Source organism: Gastrolobium bilobum, unplaced genomic scaffold (assembly GCF_033153095.1).
Source record: "Gastrolobium bilobum isolate Gb01-03AN ecotype WA unplaced genomic scaffold, APGP_CSIRO_Gbil_v1 utg8591, whole genome shotgun sequence".
In the NCBI taxonomy this organism is placed as follows: domain Eukaryota; kingdom Viridiplantae; phylum Streptophyta; class Magnoliopsida; order Fabales; family Fabaceae; genus Gastrolobium; species Gastrolobium bilobum.
This window is the reverse complement of record NW_026897887.1, coordinates 235988-256202: the sequence shown is the minus strand read 5'-3', so window position 1 is coordinate 256202 and position 20215 is coordinate 235988. Positions and strand designations below refer to the sequence as shown.

The 20215-nt window shown below is 31.6% G+C and overlaps 1 protein-coding gene across 3 annotated transcripts; it reads left to right on the top strand.

Annotated features, from left to right (window-relative positions):
* Window positions 1-14812: 14812 nt before the first annotated feature.
* Window positions 14813-19670, top strand: LOC133311200 (nicotinamide adenine dinucleotide transporter 1, chloroplastic). 3 transcript variants are annotated; one of them, XM_061512214.1, is made up of 9 exons: window positions 14813-15332; window positions 15531-15614; window positions 15863-15965; window positions 16882-16930; window positions 17103-17215; window positions 17630-17724; window positions 18683-18771; window positions 18884-18978; window positions 19076-19670. In XM_061512214.1, the coding sequence occupies exons 2-9, from the start codon at window positions 15553-15555 to the stop codon at window positions 19472-19474; spliced, it is 1005 nt and encodes a 334-aa protein (XP_061368198.1). In that variant the 5' UTR covers window positions 14813-15332; window positions 15531-15552; the 3' UTR covers window positions 19475-19670. The 3 variants fall into 3 exon arrangements, with proteins under 3 accessions (XP_061368198.1, XP_061368197.1, XP_061368196.1); XM_061512213.1 differs by having other exon boundaries at window positions 15859-15965; window positions 17106-17215; XM_061512212.1 differs by having other exon boundaries at window positions 15859-15965.
* Window positions 19671-20215: the final 545 nt, after the last annotated feature.

Genomic DNA, 20215 nt, shown 5'->3' with positions numbered 1-20215 from the left:
AATTTTGAAAGAAAGTATATAAATAAGTTATTGTGAAACATATTTAATGAGAGTACCGTAACAAAAGAGTACTTCATATATTATTTATCTACCCAAGATCCACCAAATATATATATATATGAGGAACACGAGCTTGAAAATCAATCCTTTACTATTAGGGTTCATGTGGATGTTGATCAGGATAGTCCAAATGATATAATACATTGAGTGCACCATACTTAGGAAAAACACACAATTCAAGAAAGAGAGTCTAGAACATTTCAAATGGGAGATGCATGTCTAACATGGAATGAAGCATCAAAATCAAAATAAACAGTTTTTTAGCTAAGGTTTAGAGGTATACAAGTAACATTATGGAGGTCGTTTCTTCAATTGTATAGCCCAATTATTATATTGCTAAGTGTGTGATTGCTCTTGATGAGATTAAAGATGTTCCATATGGCATCTATATAAAAACATTTCAAAAATTGAGGGAGTCTATTGGGAGGAAATTTTTTCTTATAATATCTACTGATAACTGAAGCCAGAGAGGGGTTAGGAATTGTTATTTCCCTCTTCCCCCCTTCAATTTCATTATACATTTATGTTAGACTATATCTATATTTAAAATAAAAGTAGTGTACCATAAGTTCGCTCATTTGTCCTTGTTTTTCCTCATTTATGAAAGAAAATAGAAAATTTATTCAAATCTGACTACGCATCAACCCACTATTATGGTGTGTTGCTCAAGTTAATGTGAATTTTGTTTTTCTCGTCACTTCTAAAAATAATTTCTTGCTCCACTGTCGACAAATAAGAGAAAGACATGACAAGAGAAACTTTACATGTAGATGTTGATTTCGGGATGTACTTTACTTTAATAGTATGCTTATTGTCTTTATGGTTATTGATCAGTCCAATAGATATTGGGTTGGATCACACACGATTGAACTGATGCATATGTAACAGAGGGATGTCAATTACGGTGATACAAAAGTCTAGCTAGACGAGAGTGTGGGGGAAATTGTAAGAACAATGTTTTGGACAAAGGAGGAGATTATCAAGGGAATATTGATTTTTATCTTATCACTGTATTTTTTATTAGATAAGCCATGATCCTTCATGGCTATTAGCAGTGCTATCTATAATGAGATGATACTTAGTTTATGCCGTCTTTGGGTGGCGGTGTTCATTCCCTAGAGGTTTGAGGCTAGCTAGTCCCTGTATGTCAAGCTATGTCGCAGGTAATGATGCTTCTCAAGCTGCGTCCTCAGGTGACCTTGCAGCAAACATGAGCAGTCTTGTGTTTATTGGATCTCACAGGTGTCTGTTGGTCCTGAGCAGCTTATCTCGCCGCCTCATAGGTCGTTACTTTAGGACGGTTAGCAAGATGTCTTGTCTTGATGTGTTTTCCTTTCTTGCTAAGCAACGTTGTTGGGCATCTTTCTTGGGTTAGGCTTTAATCTTTTTCGTGGAAGAGTCCAGATTAATTTATTTTTTTTTAAATTTATGGTGTCTGTTTGTACGTTTGTTATTTATCAACACAATAAACTTTAGTTATGTTTATAGGTTAAGTGAGTCTTATGCTACAAGGAAAAAAAATTCTCCTATTGACCCATCGATTTGTGTGCTGCCTTTTTTTTTTTAAATGTGGGGCTCACATGTTGTGACATCCCGATTCTACGTTAATATGAATTTTCGTTATAGCGGAAGTTATTGTTTGATTGAATAGTAAACTATTTATTCAGTTAAGTATTTAATTAAGAATTAGTAATTAATTAGTTGTTTAATTAATTAATTAGGCCCTATAAACTCACCTTATTTATTTTAAATTCTGAGTTACTAAGAGAGAAAAAAGTTAAATACATATTAGGGAATAATTAAAATTCATAAACGCTTATAATGTAAAATGGATCAAATTGCCGTGTTGATCCTATATGAACTTATGGAAGGTTATTTTTGTCTTTTGGCAAAAGAACATGTCTGACTTAAGAAAATTTCTCAAGCGTGTATTAGTAGTACCCCATTTATTTCTAACGCCACAAACCAACATGTGACTTTTCAGCGTGCTTTGTCCTCACTCACACACATTCTGAGAAACTTCCCAGGAGCCATCTTAAAATTGCTCCAAGTCAAGCACCCTTAGCTATGAAGTTCTTATGTTACATCCTCTATATCTAACTAGTATAAAGAATATCACATTATTTCTTTAACCATACCTCAACAATAAGAACAATTACATATAGCATATAAACATCGATACCAACTTTCTAAGTTACTTTATACATGGTACCAAGTTAAGTACATATATTTTACATTCAAACCATTTTACATCAGTTTCTACTTCCTAGCTATATTACATCAGATAAGTACATATATTACATCAGATAAGTACATATATTACATTTCAACTACTGAAGTCACAAGTCGTACACTAATTCAGCTTCATCTAATCTACTCGATATATATAGGTTTCTACTCTGTCTTAATAAAATACAGCAACAACTTCTTGATTCCCCACCACAATATAAAATTCAGAACGGTCTTCAAAGAAATAGATGGATATCCCCTATCATTGACCAGTGAAACACAGGTTAGGCATGATGATTCTCTAGAAATGTTAACATAAGACAAAACACACGTGAGAAAATCTTAGTAATATTGAGGTTTTTTAACTATAACCATTCCAGTCGTATTAACGAAAAATGTTATTCCAGTCGTATTAACGAAAAATGTTATTCTCTTGGGGTGTTTGGTTAGAGGATTTTGAAGAGATAGATAGGAAAATGGAGAAGTGGGATTGCATGATCACCTTGTTTGGTTGAATGGTTTCACATATTTATCTACCTAAATGATATATCCAGCTAACCCATTTGCATGTGTTTTTGATGGAAATAGCTGGCCATTTTATCCCAATTGAGAGATGGTATTGTAAGTTATCTATCTAAGTGGTTTGAGTGTGCAAAGACCAATTGACGAGCCTACCCTCTAAGAACAACGCGCGAAAGTGAAAACATGTAATTATGTACACAGCAAAGGAGCGGCTGATATTATCTTACATCAGCCATGAAGTGGAAACATATGTGGTCCACAACTCCAAGTCGAGGATGAGCTCCAAAGTGCAGTTCAAAGTCAATGTTGAGAAAAGAAGCCTTCACCATGGCAAGTACAACACATGTCAATAATCTCAACTTGTTTATTAGTAAATATTCGTTGATGGAATCATTTCAACTTTTAAAATAGGGTTATTTTTGTAAAAGTAAATTTTTTTCCCATCTATATTTTGTCTACAACCAAACATAGACTTTATAAATGTTACCTAATTTTCCCGGTAAATTTTTTTACAACCAAACAACTTTTTTTTACATTTTCCTACCTAACTCACTTCCTCCCATTTCCCTATCAATAACATTTCCCTATTATTCTTAAAATTTCTCCTCAACCAAACGCCCCCTTAAGTAGTTTCATAAAATGAAGTAATATCAGAAATAACAATAAATAGTAAACTGTATAATATTTAACTGAAATTAATTAAATGCCCAATTTTGTAAGTCTCTACATGTGAAAAGTTTTATATGGCGAAGCTCAAGCCTAGTAAGACAACCCTTACAGTATTGTCATCTGAACCCAAATCTTTGTGGCTCAGTTCACATGAGAATCTTACAGTTAAATTTACACATTCTATTAACATTCATTTGGTACCAAAAGAAAATGGTTTTGTAACCAACTTCATAGAAATAAAATTAAAAGATAAAACTAAAGATTAAAATAAAATAGAATAAAATCAAGTAGAAAAGAACTCAAGAAGAATTTTGACACGGTAGCATCACCATTACATAAAAATTCAACCTTAAATTATAAAGAAGAAGAATAAGAGAATAAGTTAATCCATCAACATTACCTCTCTTTTTTTCCCTCTACATTCTTGTCGTTCTTCTCAACTCCTCAAGTCTCTGTTTCTTTCTTCTTCTTTGTTTTTACTTTTACATGATGAAGGGAGGTGGTTAAACATATATCTATATATATAGTCGCTAGTTTCTAACTTTCCTCTTTATTTTATTTTTTATTTTTTTAAACAAAATCTTATTAGAATCTTAATGATTACTTAAGCAAACAAAATATCTTTGATGCTTATCAAATGTGTCTTGGAGGGGGTTGTTCCATGCGGCCCCCTCATTCCTAAGTTATTATATAATATATTTATATATATATTTATATATATTATATTATATTATGTTAATTATTTGTTAATGCTTTAATATCTATATTTATTCTTATTATTTTGTTTTATATATATATATATATTATTTCATTCTATTATTATATTTATGTAACATAAAATGTTTATAAAATGTGATATTTCTTATAAAGAGATTATACATGATTATAACTCATTGTCAATCAAATATATTTAGCATGTTGTTTATTACATTACGTTAAAAGTACCATATAATATACTCATATCTCTTTAATATATATTATATCGTTAAATGCTAAAAATGTTTATTGATAAATTTATAATATATTATTTATATAAAAGTAAAATTTTGCATACATACAATACATATGACTCTAAACTTATATAAAACGTTCATACTTTCTTATGAATTTACGTAAGTATCCATGTAAATTGAACTGAATATATATATTTTATAATACTATCAGTTATATCTTATTTACACAATAATTAAACTTATTATTACAATATTATTATTTGTATTACATTTTCCCTCTCCTAATTAAAATTTTGACCTCAAAATTTAGACATACCTCGTAATTGTTTTTTCAAAAACACTGTCGTAATTCTTCTTCTTATTTCCATGTAGCCTCTTGTGGTGAAAATCCTTCCAAACGCACTTTAATTAACGGAATCATCCTATTTCTCAGTTACTTTAGACTTTTATCAAGTATTTGAGCTGGTCTGGTCTTTATAGTCAGATTCTCTTTAACTTGTACTTAGTCAATATCAAGAATGTGAGAAGAATTTGGGATATACTTTCTAAATTGAAAAACATGAAAAATACTGTGGAGATTGGAAAGATGAGGTGGAAGAGCAAGTTGGTAAGCAACTGGGCCTATTTTTCGAAGTATTTGAAATGAACCAATATACCTAGGACTCAATTTCTTAACTTTGAGGGCTCTGCCTACACCTGTGGTAGGAGAAAGTTTAAGAAAGACATGTTCTCTTTGCTTTTTGAAGGTTTACCTTTATCATTTGAATTTGTCTTGAGGTTTCTTGGACTAATTCTGGTCCCAATAACTATTTTACCCCTTTTTTATACCAACACACTGGAGATTTACACTTTCTTCCATAAAGTGCCTCATATGGAGCCATTCCAATACTAGAGTGGTAACTATTATTATAAGCAAACTCTATTAATGGCAGGTATCTTCCCCAGTGTTATAAAAACTGGACCGGCTCGGCCGGTTCGAAGTTGAAATTGGTAAACCGATGGTGTGACCGATCCAATTAACAACAAGGACCGGTTATGCAAGTGAACCGGTGTGAATCAGGTTGAACCGGCCGGTTAGTGGTTAAATCGGTGACTCGGGGGTTCAAACAAATCAACCGGTGATAAACTTTCCCAAATTTCTTCTGGACATCATCAAGATCTGTGATAGACAAAGAAGAAGAATACTCCATCGATATGATAGGTGACGAAGCAGAAAAGTAACAGACTTAGATCCATGGCAGCAAAAAAGAACAGGCGAAGAATGAGATTGAGAAAAAGCCCGACGGAGGAGCCAAGAAAGACGACAGACCCATCCCTGTCGTTTTAAACTGGACATGCATTCAAGAGATGTGTCAAGAAGGAGCTGTTCACCATTTCAATGGTACTACCATCACCAATCAGATCTGGATTCAGAGTTTTCTTTGCTCTGGGGAGAGGGGAAAGCACTGTGCTTTCTGCGCTAATGTGAAAAAAGAGATTGAGTCTTTTGATTTTCCCCCAAAGTTGATTACAGCTATATGAGTTTGTTAATTTTCTATAAATAAATTATTTATTTATTAGTACATGGTGGAAGATTGCAAGAGTCCCCTCGGTAATGTCAATCTTTTGAATGGAAACTGAAAGGGTTGATTTAAAAAAAGAAGAAAATTTAGTAATTTTGAAATGAGTTTTATATTTTCATATTTTCTTCCTTTATTATTTTTTCTTCTATTAATATATATATATATACATATATATATCCGGGTCATGCGGTTGAATCGGTGATCCACTAGTTGAACCAATGACCCAGTACTCTGACCGGTTCGATAACTGAGTCGGTTTTTATATACATTGTCTTCCCCAGCTACCTCCTTGTTCAAGGATGTAAGCTCTCAGCATATCCTCTAAAGTTTGAATGGTTCTGTAAGTTTGACCATTAGTTTGAGGATGATATATTATACTAAGTATCAACTTAGTTGCAAAGGCTTGTTGTAAACATCCCCAAAATCTAGAAGTAAATCTAGGGTCTCTATCTGACAAAATACTTAGAGGTACCCCATGAAGTTTAACAATTTCTTTTATATATAGTTGGGTTAACCTTTCAATAGAATATTGAGCCCTAATTGGTAGAAAATTAGCAGATTTGGTTAATCGATCAATGATTACCCAAATTACATCATATCCCTATTGGGTTCTTGGTAAACCCATCACAAAATCAGTAGTTACACTTTCTCACCTCCACTCTGGTGTGTCTAATGATTAAAGTAATCCTGAAGGCTTTTGATGTTCAATTTTCACTTTTTGATACACTAGACATTTTGAAATATACTCAGCAATATTCTTTTTCATTCCTGGCCACCAAAATATCTTTTTCAAATCTTGATACATTTTGGTGGAACCAGGGTGAACTGTGAAATTACTACTATGTGCCTCATTCAAAACTTCTTTCATCAATTCTTCCTTTTTAGGTACAACAATCCTTCCTTGAAATTTCACCAAACCATCTTCTCATTTGGTAAATCCTTCCCGTTTCAAAGATTTTTCTAAACCAGAATCTTCCTGTTGAGCTTTTCTAATTTTATCTATCAGCTCATTGTCTATTTTTATTTCACTAATACCTAAACTTCGAGGCAATACAGTCACATATAATTTCATATCTCTAAATTTTTCCAATAACTCCATTTCTTTGACCATTAAATGTGACATATGAAGAGATTTTCTGCTTAAACCATCAGCTATCACATTAGCTTTTCCTGGATGGTATCTAAGTTCAAAATCATAGTCTTTCAAAAATTCCATCCAGCTCCTTTGCCTCATATTCAATTCTTTTTGGTCAAATAAATATTTAAGACTCTTATGATCACTAAAAACATCAAACTTGACTCCATACAAATAATGCCTCCAAATCTTAAGGGGAAACTACTGTAGCTAATTCTAAATCATGAGTTGGATAATTTTCCTCATAAGGACTCAATTGTCTTGATGCATAAGCTACAACTTTTCCTTCTTGCATTAAGACACATCCTAATCCCTTCTTAGATGCATCACTATAAACTTCAAATTTTCCTAATGGACAAGGGATTGTTAAAATTGGTGCAGATGTTAACTCATTCTTCAAATCCTGAAAATAATCCTCACATTCTTGAGTCCATACAAAAAGGAATTTCTTTTCTAGTCAACCTAGTTAAAGGTAACACTAATTGTGAAAATCCCTTAATAAATTTCCTACAGTGTCCTGTCAATCCTAAGAAACTCTTGATCTCAGTGATAGTCTTAGGTCTCTCCCAGTGCATTACAGTCTCAATTTTACTAGGATCAACTGACACTCCTTCCTTTGATATCACATGTCTTAAAAATTTCACTTCTTCCACCCATAATTCACATTTTGAAAGTTTAGCATACAATTGGTTATCCTTTAAGATTTGTAAAACTATCCTCAGATGCTCTTTATGTTCTTTTTCATTCTTAAAATATATTAAAATATCATCAATAAGTACCACTACAAATTGATCTAAATAAGGCCTACAAATCATATTCATGTAATCCATAAATACAGCTGGAGCATTTGTCAACCCAAAAGGCATCACTAGATATTCATAGTGTCCATACCTAGTCCTAAAGAGTGTCTTTGGAATATCTTCAGTCTTGATCCTAATTTGATGATATCCTGACCTTAAATCTATTTTAGAAAACATTGTGGCTCCTCTCAATTGATCTAAAAGGTCATCTATCATAGGCAAAGGATATTTATTTTTAATGGTGCCCTTGTTCAATTGCCTATAATCTACACACAACCTCATACTTCCATCCTTTTTCTTGTCAAAGAGCATTGGTGCTCCCCAAGGTGACACACTTGGTCTGATAAACTGCTTTGATAGAAGTTTCTCTAATTGTTTCTTTAGTTCAACAAGCTCTACAAATGACATCCTATAGGATTCAATAAAAATTGGCCTTGCTCCAGGTATTAGATCAATGGAGAATTCAATTTCTCTATTTGGGGGTAAATTTGAAATTTCATCCGGAAAAACCTCTGAGTATTCAGAGACAATAGGGATATTGGTTGCATCAGGTTTAGCCTTTGCTTCTGAAAGATTAAAGAGAACATATCCTTGTGCTCCATCTAACAAATTTTTCCTAAGTTGGGAAGTTGACAAGAATAAAGACTCGTTGGGAAGTTCTAACTCTTTTATGAAAATTATCTTTTAGTTCTGACAATCAATCACCACGCAATTGGCAGATAACCAATTCATACCAAGAACAACATCTATGTTAGTCATAGGAAGACAAACTAAATCTATTTCAAATAATTTTCCTTCAATTCGAAGAGGACAGTTTCTACAGATTTAAGATGTGGTTATTCTCTCTCTAGTGGGAAGAGATATTTCAAGATAAGAAGGTAAAATAGAAATTTGTAATTTTAACTTTTGAACAGAAGATAGGGAGATGAAAGAATGAGTAGCCCCAGAATCAAATAGTACAATTATAAGAAAATCTTGTATTAGACTCGTACCTTGAACCAAATTTGAAGCTTGAGCCGCTTTCTGACTGTTTAGAGTGAAAACTCTTCCTCTTGCTGCAGGTTGGTTTGACGAATTTTGACATTGATTCTGAGGATATTGTCTCAACATATGTCCAGGCTTTCCACACTTAAAGCACACACATTTTCCTGCCAAGCATTCTCCAATATGATTCTTCTTGCATTTTGGGTATACCTGAATATAAGAATTAATCCGACCTGCATTCTTCTTTCCTCCATTGCCAGCAAAATTATTTCCCGAGTTTTGTGCTCGTGGTAACCTTCTTTTGTTATTGTCTTCATTCTTTCTCCGACTTGAATTTTGTCTTTCTCTTTTTCCTCTTCAACTTCCTTCATGCTTGCTTCAATGTCTCTGCACCTATTTATTAATGATGAAAAATTCCTAATTTGGTGTCCTATTACCATAGTTTTTAGTTCAGATTTTAATCCATATTCAAATTTAGTTGTCAACCACTCCTCATTAGGTTGATTCTGTACATAATTAGAATATCTGGATAATTCCTCAAATTTTTCCACATATTCTCCAACACTCATGTTTCCTTGTTTCAGTTCAAGGAATTCTATTTCTTTTCTGTTTCTTACACTTTGAGAAAAGTATTTTTCCAAAAAGGCATCTTTAAAGATTGTCCAAGTAATCTCTATTCCTTGGCTTTGGAAATATCTTTTGGTATTTGTCCACCAATACTCTGCTTCTCCAATCAATAAGTATGTGGCAAAATTTACAAGATGAGTATTAGGACAGCCCATTACTAAGAATATTTTCTCAAATTCTTTCACCCATTCCATAGCTGCCTCAGGATTATAATCTCCGGGAAAAGTGGAAGGTTATGTTTACGAAATTCAGTGAGTCCTTTGTAATCAGAATTAAGTCCTCCCTGAGCATTTGCAGTTGTAGGTCCACTTTCACTTTCATAGTTATGGTTATGGTTTCTGGTTGCACGATCCTCCCTTAGCTCTTGAATAATTTGTTGATTACTTACAATTTGTTCTCTAAGAGCTTCTGCCACAAGGGTAAACACATCTGTTACTGGGTTAACTTCTAGTTCAGAAGTTGAAGATATCTGCCGTGTATCTGCCATAAATCTACATACATTATTTTATGATAGTGAGTTGATCAGGTCTCAAGAAAATAACTCAAAATATACATGATCTATGACAAAATACCAAGCAACTATAATAGTTTAGATTTTTTATTTACCTGAACTGCTGCTCTGATACCATAAAATGTTACATCCTCTATATCTAACTAGTATAGAGAATATCACATTATTTCTTTAACCATACCTCAACAATAAGAACAATTACATATAGAATATAAACATCGATACCAACTTTCTAAGTTACTTTATACATGGTACCAAGTTAAGTACATATATTTTACATTCAAACCATTTTACATCAGTTTCTACTTCCTAGCTATATTACATCAGACAAGTACATATATTACATTTCAACTACTGAAGTCACAAGTCGTACACTAATTCAACTTCATCTAATCTACTCGATATATATAGGTTTCTACTCTGTCTTAATAAAATACATCAACAACTTCTTGATTCCCCACCACAATATAAAATTCAGAACGGTCTTCAAAGAAATAGATGGATATCCCCTATCATTGACCAGTGAAACACAGGTTAGGCATGATGATTCTCTGGAAATGTTAGCATAAGACAAAACACACGTGAGAAAATCTCAGTAATATTGAGGTTTTTTAACTATAACCATTCCGGCCGTAATAACGAAAAATCTTATTCTCTTAACTAGTTTCATAAAATGAAGTAATATCATAAATAAGATTAAATAGTAAATTATGTAATATTAACTAAAATTAATTAAATGCCCAATTTTGTAGGTCTCTACATGTGAAAAGTTCTATATGGCGGAGCTCAAGCCAAGTAAGGCGTCCCTTACAGTATTGTCATCTGAACCTAAATCTTTGTGGCTCAGTTCACATGAGAATCTTACAGTTAAATTTACACATTTTATTAACATTCATTCGGTACCAAAAGAATTAATGGTTTTATAACCAATTTCATAGAAATAAAATTAAAAGATAAAACTAAAGATAAAAATAAAATAGAATAAAGTCAAGTAGAAAAGAACTCAAGAAGAATTTTGACAGGGTAGCATGACCATTACATAAAAATTCAACCTTAAATTATAAAGAAGAAGAATAAGAGAATAAGTTAATCCATCAACATGACCTCTCTCTCTTTTTTTCCTCTACGTTCTTGTCGTTCTTCTCAACTCCTCAAGTCTCTGTTTCTTTCTTCTTCTTTGTTTTTACTTTTACATGATGAAGGGAGGTGGTTAAACATATATCTATATATATAGTCGCTAGTTTCTAACTTTCCTCTCTTTTTTATACTTTTTATTTTTTTTAAACAAAATCTTATTAGAATCTTAATGATTACTTAAGCAAACAAAATATCTTTGATGCTTATCAAATGTGGCTTCGAGGGGGTTGTTCCACGTGGCCCCCTCCTTGCCAAGTTATTATATATTTTTTCTTTATATATATTATGGTAATTATTTATTAATACTTTAATATATTTATTTATTCTTATTATTTTATTTTATTAAGATATATATTATATTGTTTTATATATATATATATATATATATATATATATATATATATATATATTTTTGTTTCATTCTATTATTATATTTGTGTAACATAAAATGTTTATAAAATGTAATATTTCTTATAAAGAGATTATACATGTATATAACTGATTGTCAATTAAATATATTTAGCATGTTGTTTATTGCATTACTTTGAAAGTACCATATAATATACTCATATCTCTTTAATATATATTACATCGTTAAATGCTAAAAATATTTATTGATAAATTTATAATATATTATTTATATAAAAGTAAAATTTTGAATACATACAATACATATGACTGTAAACTTATATAAAATGTTCATCCTTTTTTTATGAATTTATGTAAGTATCCATGTAAATTGAACTGTTTATATATATTTTATAATACTATTAGTTATATCTTATTTTATACAATAATTAAACTTATTATTACAATATTATTATTTGGATATTACATCTTAAGTTATGGGCTACCGAAAAGTAGATGCATATTAGTATATGTAGTACATATTAATTCCTTTAAGCTATCATCAATTGTAAAGTCTCATACTTGCACAGCCTCTGTATCCCTCTCGTTCGGGTGTTGACTCAATTCATTTATGTACCCCTCCCGCTGTAAACCTTTCAGGAGCCTACTGTCATAGCCTTCCTACCTTAGCGAGTTTGGACTCTAGGCACCCACGTGCCAAGGGACTATCTATTCCCCACCGTCGTTAGTGCCCGAAATGTTACACATGTTGTTTTGTGTCTTTGGTTGGAGAGAGTGAGTCTCGTGCGAGATTCATTAAACCCTATGTTTATTCATATTAAGACATATGTAGCCTATAACTTTTCTTTTTTCTTTTTTTGGAAACACCTATAACTTATCTTTATGTATACATGAGATGTTTATGTTATCAATAGTGAGGTAGCATATTCTTACTACCAAATTTTTCTATTACCACTCCACTATTACTTTAATCATCATTGGATTCAAAAGTTGTTATTCTTTTCTTTCTCTTTATTCAACTTTTTCTCTAATCCAATAATGACTTAAGTTGTAGTGGAGTGATAGTAGCAAAATTTAATAGTAAAAATTTCCTACCTCGTCTATAGTTAAATTTTAGTGTTTACTGCAACTGGTTTTATTTAATTTTTTTTGTAGACATTAATTAATTAAAGTTTTGTTTTGATTAGATCAACATTTTTTTTTGAAACACCTGAGAAGATTATATTTTAGATCAGATTTTTTTTTAATTTTAGATAATTTTCGATTTTACTTTTTTTTAAGGATAAAGCAAATTTATTGATAATTTATGTCATTAATTTAAGGTGACTATTTTTAAAGAATATATAAAAAGTGTTGTGAGGTTAAAGGCATGATTGATTATGTTTCGATTTTTTTTTCTGAATATTATTTTCTAGAATAATTTTTAAAATTATATTTTAAAATAAAAAGAATCTATTTGGTAAATTTATTTTGAATTTTTTTTAAAGTTAAAGTAAAAATTATGCTTGATAAATTTGTTTCAAAAACTTGTTTTTTAAACAAAAAATAAAATAAAAAATTCTTTAGTAAATTTTGTTATTTTTTATATCATTTTAATGATTCTATAATTATATATAAGCATTTAGGTACAATTTAACGGAAAAGGTTTTTAAGATGAACACAAATCACATTATAAATCTTTTTTACAAATTTATCCTTTTTAGTTTTAAGTTAATTTGATCAAAGCCCAATATAATAACAAGTAACACATATACAAACACAAATTGAAGTTTAATGTACTAATAACCAACACATACAAATATTGAGTCACTTGAAAATTAATTATGCATAATAAGGTTTTCGATTCTCATCTCTAATTGTAAAGCCCCATTTTTTTAAAATATATATTTTTTAATTTAAACAAAATTAATAATGACTTAATTAATTTATGTTATTTTGAAGTAAATTTAAGTTCACATCTTATACAATTCAAAAAATCTTAGTGTAAATATTTTTTTTTCACGATTATCTTTGTCTTTTTTTCTCTTCTTGTTTCTATTGCTTCCATTATTATATAGGATATATTTAAAATTCAAATGCATAAAGGAGTATCAGGTGAGAAAAATATTGTTTGTATTTAGTATTTTTATTTTTGATGAGCATGTTCATATTAATTTTTTTTTGTTATTTTAAAGAAATATAGTTATATATAATTTTAAGTAATATGAACTTATTTTACTACATATTTATTAAGGGTTTTATCTTTTATGTTTGTTATGTTACATGATATAACATAAACTTTTTACACACACAATTGAGAAGAGAGAGGAGAGAGAAGAAAGGAGAGAGAAAAATCAAGAGATGGGACCCACATAAAATTGTATATGTAGGAAAGTTATATTACATCATGTAACCTAACAAATATAAAACCCACTTATTAAACTTTTATATTTTCTTTACTCCACATTATTCTCTTGTCTTTGTTCTCTTTGTATGTAAAAGGAAAAACATAAAAAGAGAATAAATATATATAAGATTTATGTTTTCTTATATTACATAAGAGGATATATTCTCCTACAGACACGTGAATAGTTCCAAATCAACTTTTTTTTTATATAATTATAAGTTGATTCCACATTAAAAATTATATCTATGGATAGAGATATATTTTCTTATAGGAAAATATACTCTTATGTTGTAGGTCTTATGGGAAAATATACTCTTATGTTGTAGGAGAATTTTTCTCTCCTACACATACATCGATTTCTGTATTACTTTTTTATTCTTTTATTCTTTTTCTATAGTGAGTGGGTCCCACACATGATTATATCTATTGCATGAGAGATTTCTCTCCTATTGTATGAGATTAATAAAACCCTTTTCTTATATCAGATAAGAAAACATAAACCCATATTTATCTCTAAACACGACCAATTAACTTAAAATCAATGTTATTAAAATCGAGATCTTAAGTAAAATCGGAAGGAAATTAAAAAAGCGTAAAACGTAAAATCGTAATGTAAAAAAATCGTAAAAACGTTAGGAATATTAATAAAATCGTTTTGATAAAAAAAAAATCATAAAAACACAAAATCATAATGATAAATCAAAATTTTAAGAAAGTTACTCGAAATGTTTCCTTGAAAAAATTACGTAACGAATATATACACCTAGGTTTCACTTGTTGGAAGCCTTGTCGATCGAATAGCTTGTCCACCATTTTAGAGGGACAGCTGCTTAAACATAGAGCTTCAAGTCATAGATACCAACCCAAATCTAAATTCCCCACCTTTTGGCATCTGCTTCTCCCATTTCCCCGAAGACCCGTAAGAAACCACTCAACGAGAGAGAGAAACAATCGAAATAACCCAACAAATTCGCATGGTCTTTCAAGTTTCAACTCTGAGACTGGTCATTGATTTCGCGGCTTCCCCACTCCTAAAAAAAACACGTTGAAACGACTTTCTTGGACCAATTCGCCGCATAAACAAACCCTTCAATCAAGTTAACCCCCATATCAAAACCCCCTTTGATTTTTTTTTCCCTTCCCGTTGTCTCTTCAACACATGGAATGTTATATAAAGAAACAATTTCATAAAGATCTGCCATGAGAATTCCCTTCTATTCTTCCACTACTTACAGGAACTACTTGCCTTCGATTCATTAAGTAACTTTGTTGAATTGCATTATAAGGGTATTTCTTAGATCCTAATATGAGTAACAATGGCCAAACTACTGGTGCTGGTAACAACATCAGGGGTTTGATCTGCAACGCTGGTGCTGGTGCCGCTGCTGGTAACCTTTTCTTATTTTGGCTTCGACCCTTTTCCTGTTTTGGGTTCAGCTGTAATGGGTTTCTCTCAATTTCTTCTTTTTTTATTCCCAATTCCTGTGTCTGGTCACTTCTCTGTTAATTCTCTATTATTTTCAAGAATGGCTGGTTTGACAATGTGACATTCTCTACTGGTGGATTAACTTTATTGCATTATACAGGGGCTATAGCGGCTACTTTTGTATGCCCTTTGGATGTGATCAAGACAAGGCTACAAGTTCATGGCCTTCCTCCTGCGCAGAAAGGTACCCTTTTTGTTAATTACTTAATGGGTCATGGACAATACTGGGGTTGATGTTGAATTTCTATTAATATTGAGAATTAATTTTTAATAAAGAAGTGCTTCTCCTTTTAGAGTTTAGTTTGTGACCTCAACATGAAGCTGAAATTTGTATATTTTATAGTTGAAACTGGGTTATGTTAGTTCAATTCAATGTGTCAATGGTATATGTTTGTTTTCCGAGCCTAACTTTTGCGCTGTTCTCCTAGGTAGTATCATTGTCTCGAGCTTGAAGAATATAGTAAGGACTGAAGGCTTCAGGGGAATGTACCGTGGCCTTTCACCAACAATACTGGCATTACTTCCAAACTGGGCAGTGAGTTTCTCTATCTGTTGCCTCTGTAACTACATTTTTGTGTTGTGATTAGTGGCTGTTGCAGCAGAAGATGCAAGGTTCTGTGAAGCAGGGTTTTGGATGTACTTCTATTCTGATTCTGTCATGCTTCAGTATTCTTTTGTCTTCCATCTTTTTATACCATACAGACAAACTATTGACATACAAAGGCAAGACATAATAAACCCAAAATCTGGAGTTACATAGGTCTGATATAACTGAGGATAATCTTCATATCAAATTCTCACTCATTATATAATTCTCTCTAGGGTACAGTCTTCATCAAGCTACTTGCTAACATATCATTCATTACCACTAGTTTGCAAATTCTGTGTCCTTGACGCTTTTGTTTTCGCTTTCTTTATTTGCTTCATCATTTTATGGAATCTAGTGTTATGTTCTGTCTCCCACTACTGCTTTGATCTGGAGAAATAAACAAGTTTTTGTACCTCTTTCGAAAGTAAATTATTTAGAACAATTTGTTTGGTCGTATTCCTCATGTCTACTTGTTTAAAATAAATCCTTATCTTTACCTTTGTTTAATTGTTGTTGACCATTAGTAGCTTCATATTTTCACTTATGGGGTACTTTTATGATACCCTTAAGTTAAAATATTTTGAGGTTGGAAGAGGAAAATCTGTAACAAACAACAATCATGTAAGATGACTGCCCCTTTTGCCTTCATGCTGGAGGAATGTTTAATTCCATCCCCCGAGCAGTGTAAAGCAACATATACTTTTTTTATTCATATGAAATCCAATTAAAAACTAATCTTTCAGTTGCATCTACTTTGTCTATGAAGATCCTTTCTCAAAGCATTCATTAATCATATGTTTGTAATAGTTTCTCTTCATAATTCATATCTTTTCAAATGACAAAAAGTCTATTCCAATTGTAGGTTTACTTCACAGTCTATGAGCAATTAAAGGGCCTGCTTCGTTCACATGGTAAATATTATCTAAATGTTGAGTATTGTTTACATACAGTTGGTCTTCTCTTAAGTCATGAGAAGTATAATATTAGATTTCTCAAACTTTTTCTTCCCAATTTTAGTTTCTTCGGATCCTGAATTGAAACTTGCTCGATCTTTTATGACATTCTTTATCGGTGATAATGTAGCAGATGGTTGCAACGAACTCTCAACTATTGGAAATATTATAGCTGCTGCCGGTGCTGGGGCGGCAACTGCAATTTCTACAAATCCACTGTGGGTTGTTAAGACAAGACTCCAAGTAAGTTGGTGTTGCTCACGTCTTTAATTTTAGTAAAATATATATAAAATAGGAGCCTACAATCTTCTCTTATATTGTTCCTGTTCTCTGTCCTTTTCACTGTAGATGTTTCTCAATATTTCATACATGCTTATGAATCTGTCGCGTTATTTGTTTCAATGTAAATTTGAGTTTCTTAGCTATTCTTGATGTATTTTCTACCCCAGCTGATTGGTTAGATTGAAAAGTTGCTTATGTAATGTGTTTTAATTTATATCTCTGATGGGATTAGGTTTAGAATACATCTATATCTCTTCTTATTAAAATATTATTAATTCTATAGTTTATTTATTCACTGATAGTGATGATACAGATACTTGCTCTTGTTTTTGTTATATCGGACATTAATTCATTTTTCCCTGATACGCATTATAGACTCAAGGAATGAGGCCTGATGTTGTTCCTTACAAAAGTGTTCTTTCTGCTTTGACAAGGATTTCACGCGAGGAAGGCATGCGAGGACTATATAGGTCAGTTAAATTTTAAGGTTGATAAATTTGGGCTAATATTTTATGAAATTGGAAAGGTTTGATATATCTAACACCTTTTATGTGCATATGTAGTAGTCTTTATTTGCATTATCTCTTTCTCAATAAAAAGTGGCAGGACTGATAACCTGTTAATTTTACAGTAAATGAGAAAAAATATATTAATACGAGTTGATGAAATTTTCTTTATCTCATTATCTTGGCAGATAATATGAAATAATAATTAACTTTCTCTTTTTAGGTTGGGGAAACTGTATTCTCAATTAAAATATCCTAGACTGCCCTATCAATTTGTTACATATCTGCATCAAATAATATCTATTTTCAAGAAACATACCTATGAGTTCCATTTAACATCTTTGTGCATACTATTACTAACCCTTTTCTTTGGAAAAGAAATAACTTAGATCTGTCATCATAAAAAGAACTGCATTTGGGAAGACTGCAAGGTAAGCAATGTGAATAATATGCCAGTCAGTTAAAGTGAGATAAATTATGAAGAAATTGACTGTTTTGCATAAAATGTAGATGACCAAAATAATTCTAGTACCTATATACTTTTAAAGAAAAAAAAGAAGAAAACATCAGTCACTAGATCATATTCATATTCTTGTTTGAATTTTCTAAGATTTGGTATGCAAGATCTACATGAAAATAACAATTCAACGGTTGGGTGAATGAGAATCATTGTCTATTGGAAGTTACTCAATGGTAAGTGTATCAAATCATACATCGTTATCAATTGATCCCCATCCATGTCTATATCCCTGATGCCAAGTTAAGTACAGACAGACATAAACAAACAGCCTTCACATCATACATGCTGCACAGAATCAAACCAGTTACTGAAGGGAAAAATAATAGTGAACTTGAAAGCATGATAACCTGATTCTGTTACTTGTGTATTTAGTTGTGATGATATTTTGTTTATGTGAAGCAGTGGCATCGTGCCTTCCTTGGCTGGCGTAAGCCATGTTGCGATTCAATTCCCTGCATACGAAAAGATCAAGTCATACATGGCAGAAAAAGGTACAAATGCTAACATTAAATTATATATTTATGAAGTGGTCCTTGAAATAAGTGGATTTCTCTGTGTTTTCTCATGTGTTGTTTCATCAAATGAAAATTTCAAATATTTCAGATAAAACAACTGTTGACAAGCTAAGTCCTGGGAGTGTGGCAATTTCATCATCAATTTCAAAAGTAATTGCCTCAGTAATGACTTATCCGCATGAGGTATGTATGGTCTTCTAGCTTAATTGCTATTAGTAGAAGATAATTGCAGCATCATCAATTTATGTCATTAATCATTAGAATTTCACATTTTAAATAGGTGATACGTTCGAGGCTGCAAGAACAAGGCCATGCCAAAAGTAATGGGACACGATATGCAGGGGTAGTTGATTGTACTAGGAAGGTGTTTCAAAAGGAAGGCATTGCAGGGTTTTATCGTGGTTGTGCAACCAATCTTTTAAGAACAACTCCGTCTGCTGTTATTACGTTCACCAGTTATGAGATGATACACAGGTTTTTGCGGCGGGTTATACCTCAGCCTAAGGACAAGGGGTATCCGCAAGGCCCTTCTAAATCCAATGAACTTAACAAGCCCAAACCAGAAGCTAGTGACATTAATATTAGAAATGGCACTGATTCGGGGCAATCACCATCTCAGTCTAACAAGAAAGCTTCATCAATTCCTCTTGGAAACAAAGAGCAGCTAACAAGACATTGATTAGCAGTTACCTTTTTCTTTTTTTAATTGTCCTCCACCTCCTTATATTTAATTCATAACTTGATGGCTCTGAAATTTTGTCTGTCCAGCATGCAAATGCTCGGTTTTACCTCAATTGTGAATTATATTAGCAAAAATAAAATAAAAATAAAAATAAAGGTGCAGAAGTGAATAAGAATAAGGCCATGTTCTCAAGTAGAATAGAATGGAGTAAGAAATGAAAGGATTGTGAGATTTCCATTTGGCTTCGAACCTGGTCTTGCTTTTTATTTTTTATTTTTTTGGTTATGTTATTCAATCTCTTCTGGAAATGAATAAATATTTTAATTTTGGTCATCACACGTCTTCCTGACATTCCTACATCACCTAAATTTATTATTATGTCGGTTAAGTAACTTCTGTGGCTGCTGAATTAAAGCTGTGGTCCATATTGTTATCATAGCAAGTGCGTTCCCTTTCATAATTGTTTTGCCCACAGATCTTGTTCTTTGAACTAAAAGCATCAGTATATAACTGAAATTAGGCTTTTTGACCATTTTGCCCCTCATTAATTAATTAATAATCATTTTGTCCCTGATTCGAAATTATCTATCAATCTGCCCCTCTTTAATCGATTACTTTGAATATTTAATCGACTAAATGGTTGTTGGGAGATTTAATCGACTAAATCTCCCTACTTAATCGATTAAAATCATACTGATTTATTTTATTTTATTTTGTCAAATATGGAGATTTAGTCGA

Excerpts from the sequence above, each read along its gene's own strand:
- LOC133311200 (XM_061512212.1), top strand. The coding sequence starts at position 15,251 with ATGAGTAACAATGGCCAAACTACTGGTGCTGGTAACAACATCAGGGGT. Across the intron at positions 16,931-17,102 it reads GGGCCTGCTTCGTTCACATG|CAGATGGTTGCAACGAACTC; the intron begins GTAAATATTATC and ends GTGATAATGTAG. Across the intron at positions 17,216-17,629 it reads TTGTTAAGACAAGACTCCAA|ACTCAAGGAATGAGGCCTGA; the intron begins GTAAGTTGGTGT and ends TACGCATTATAG.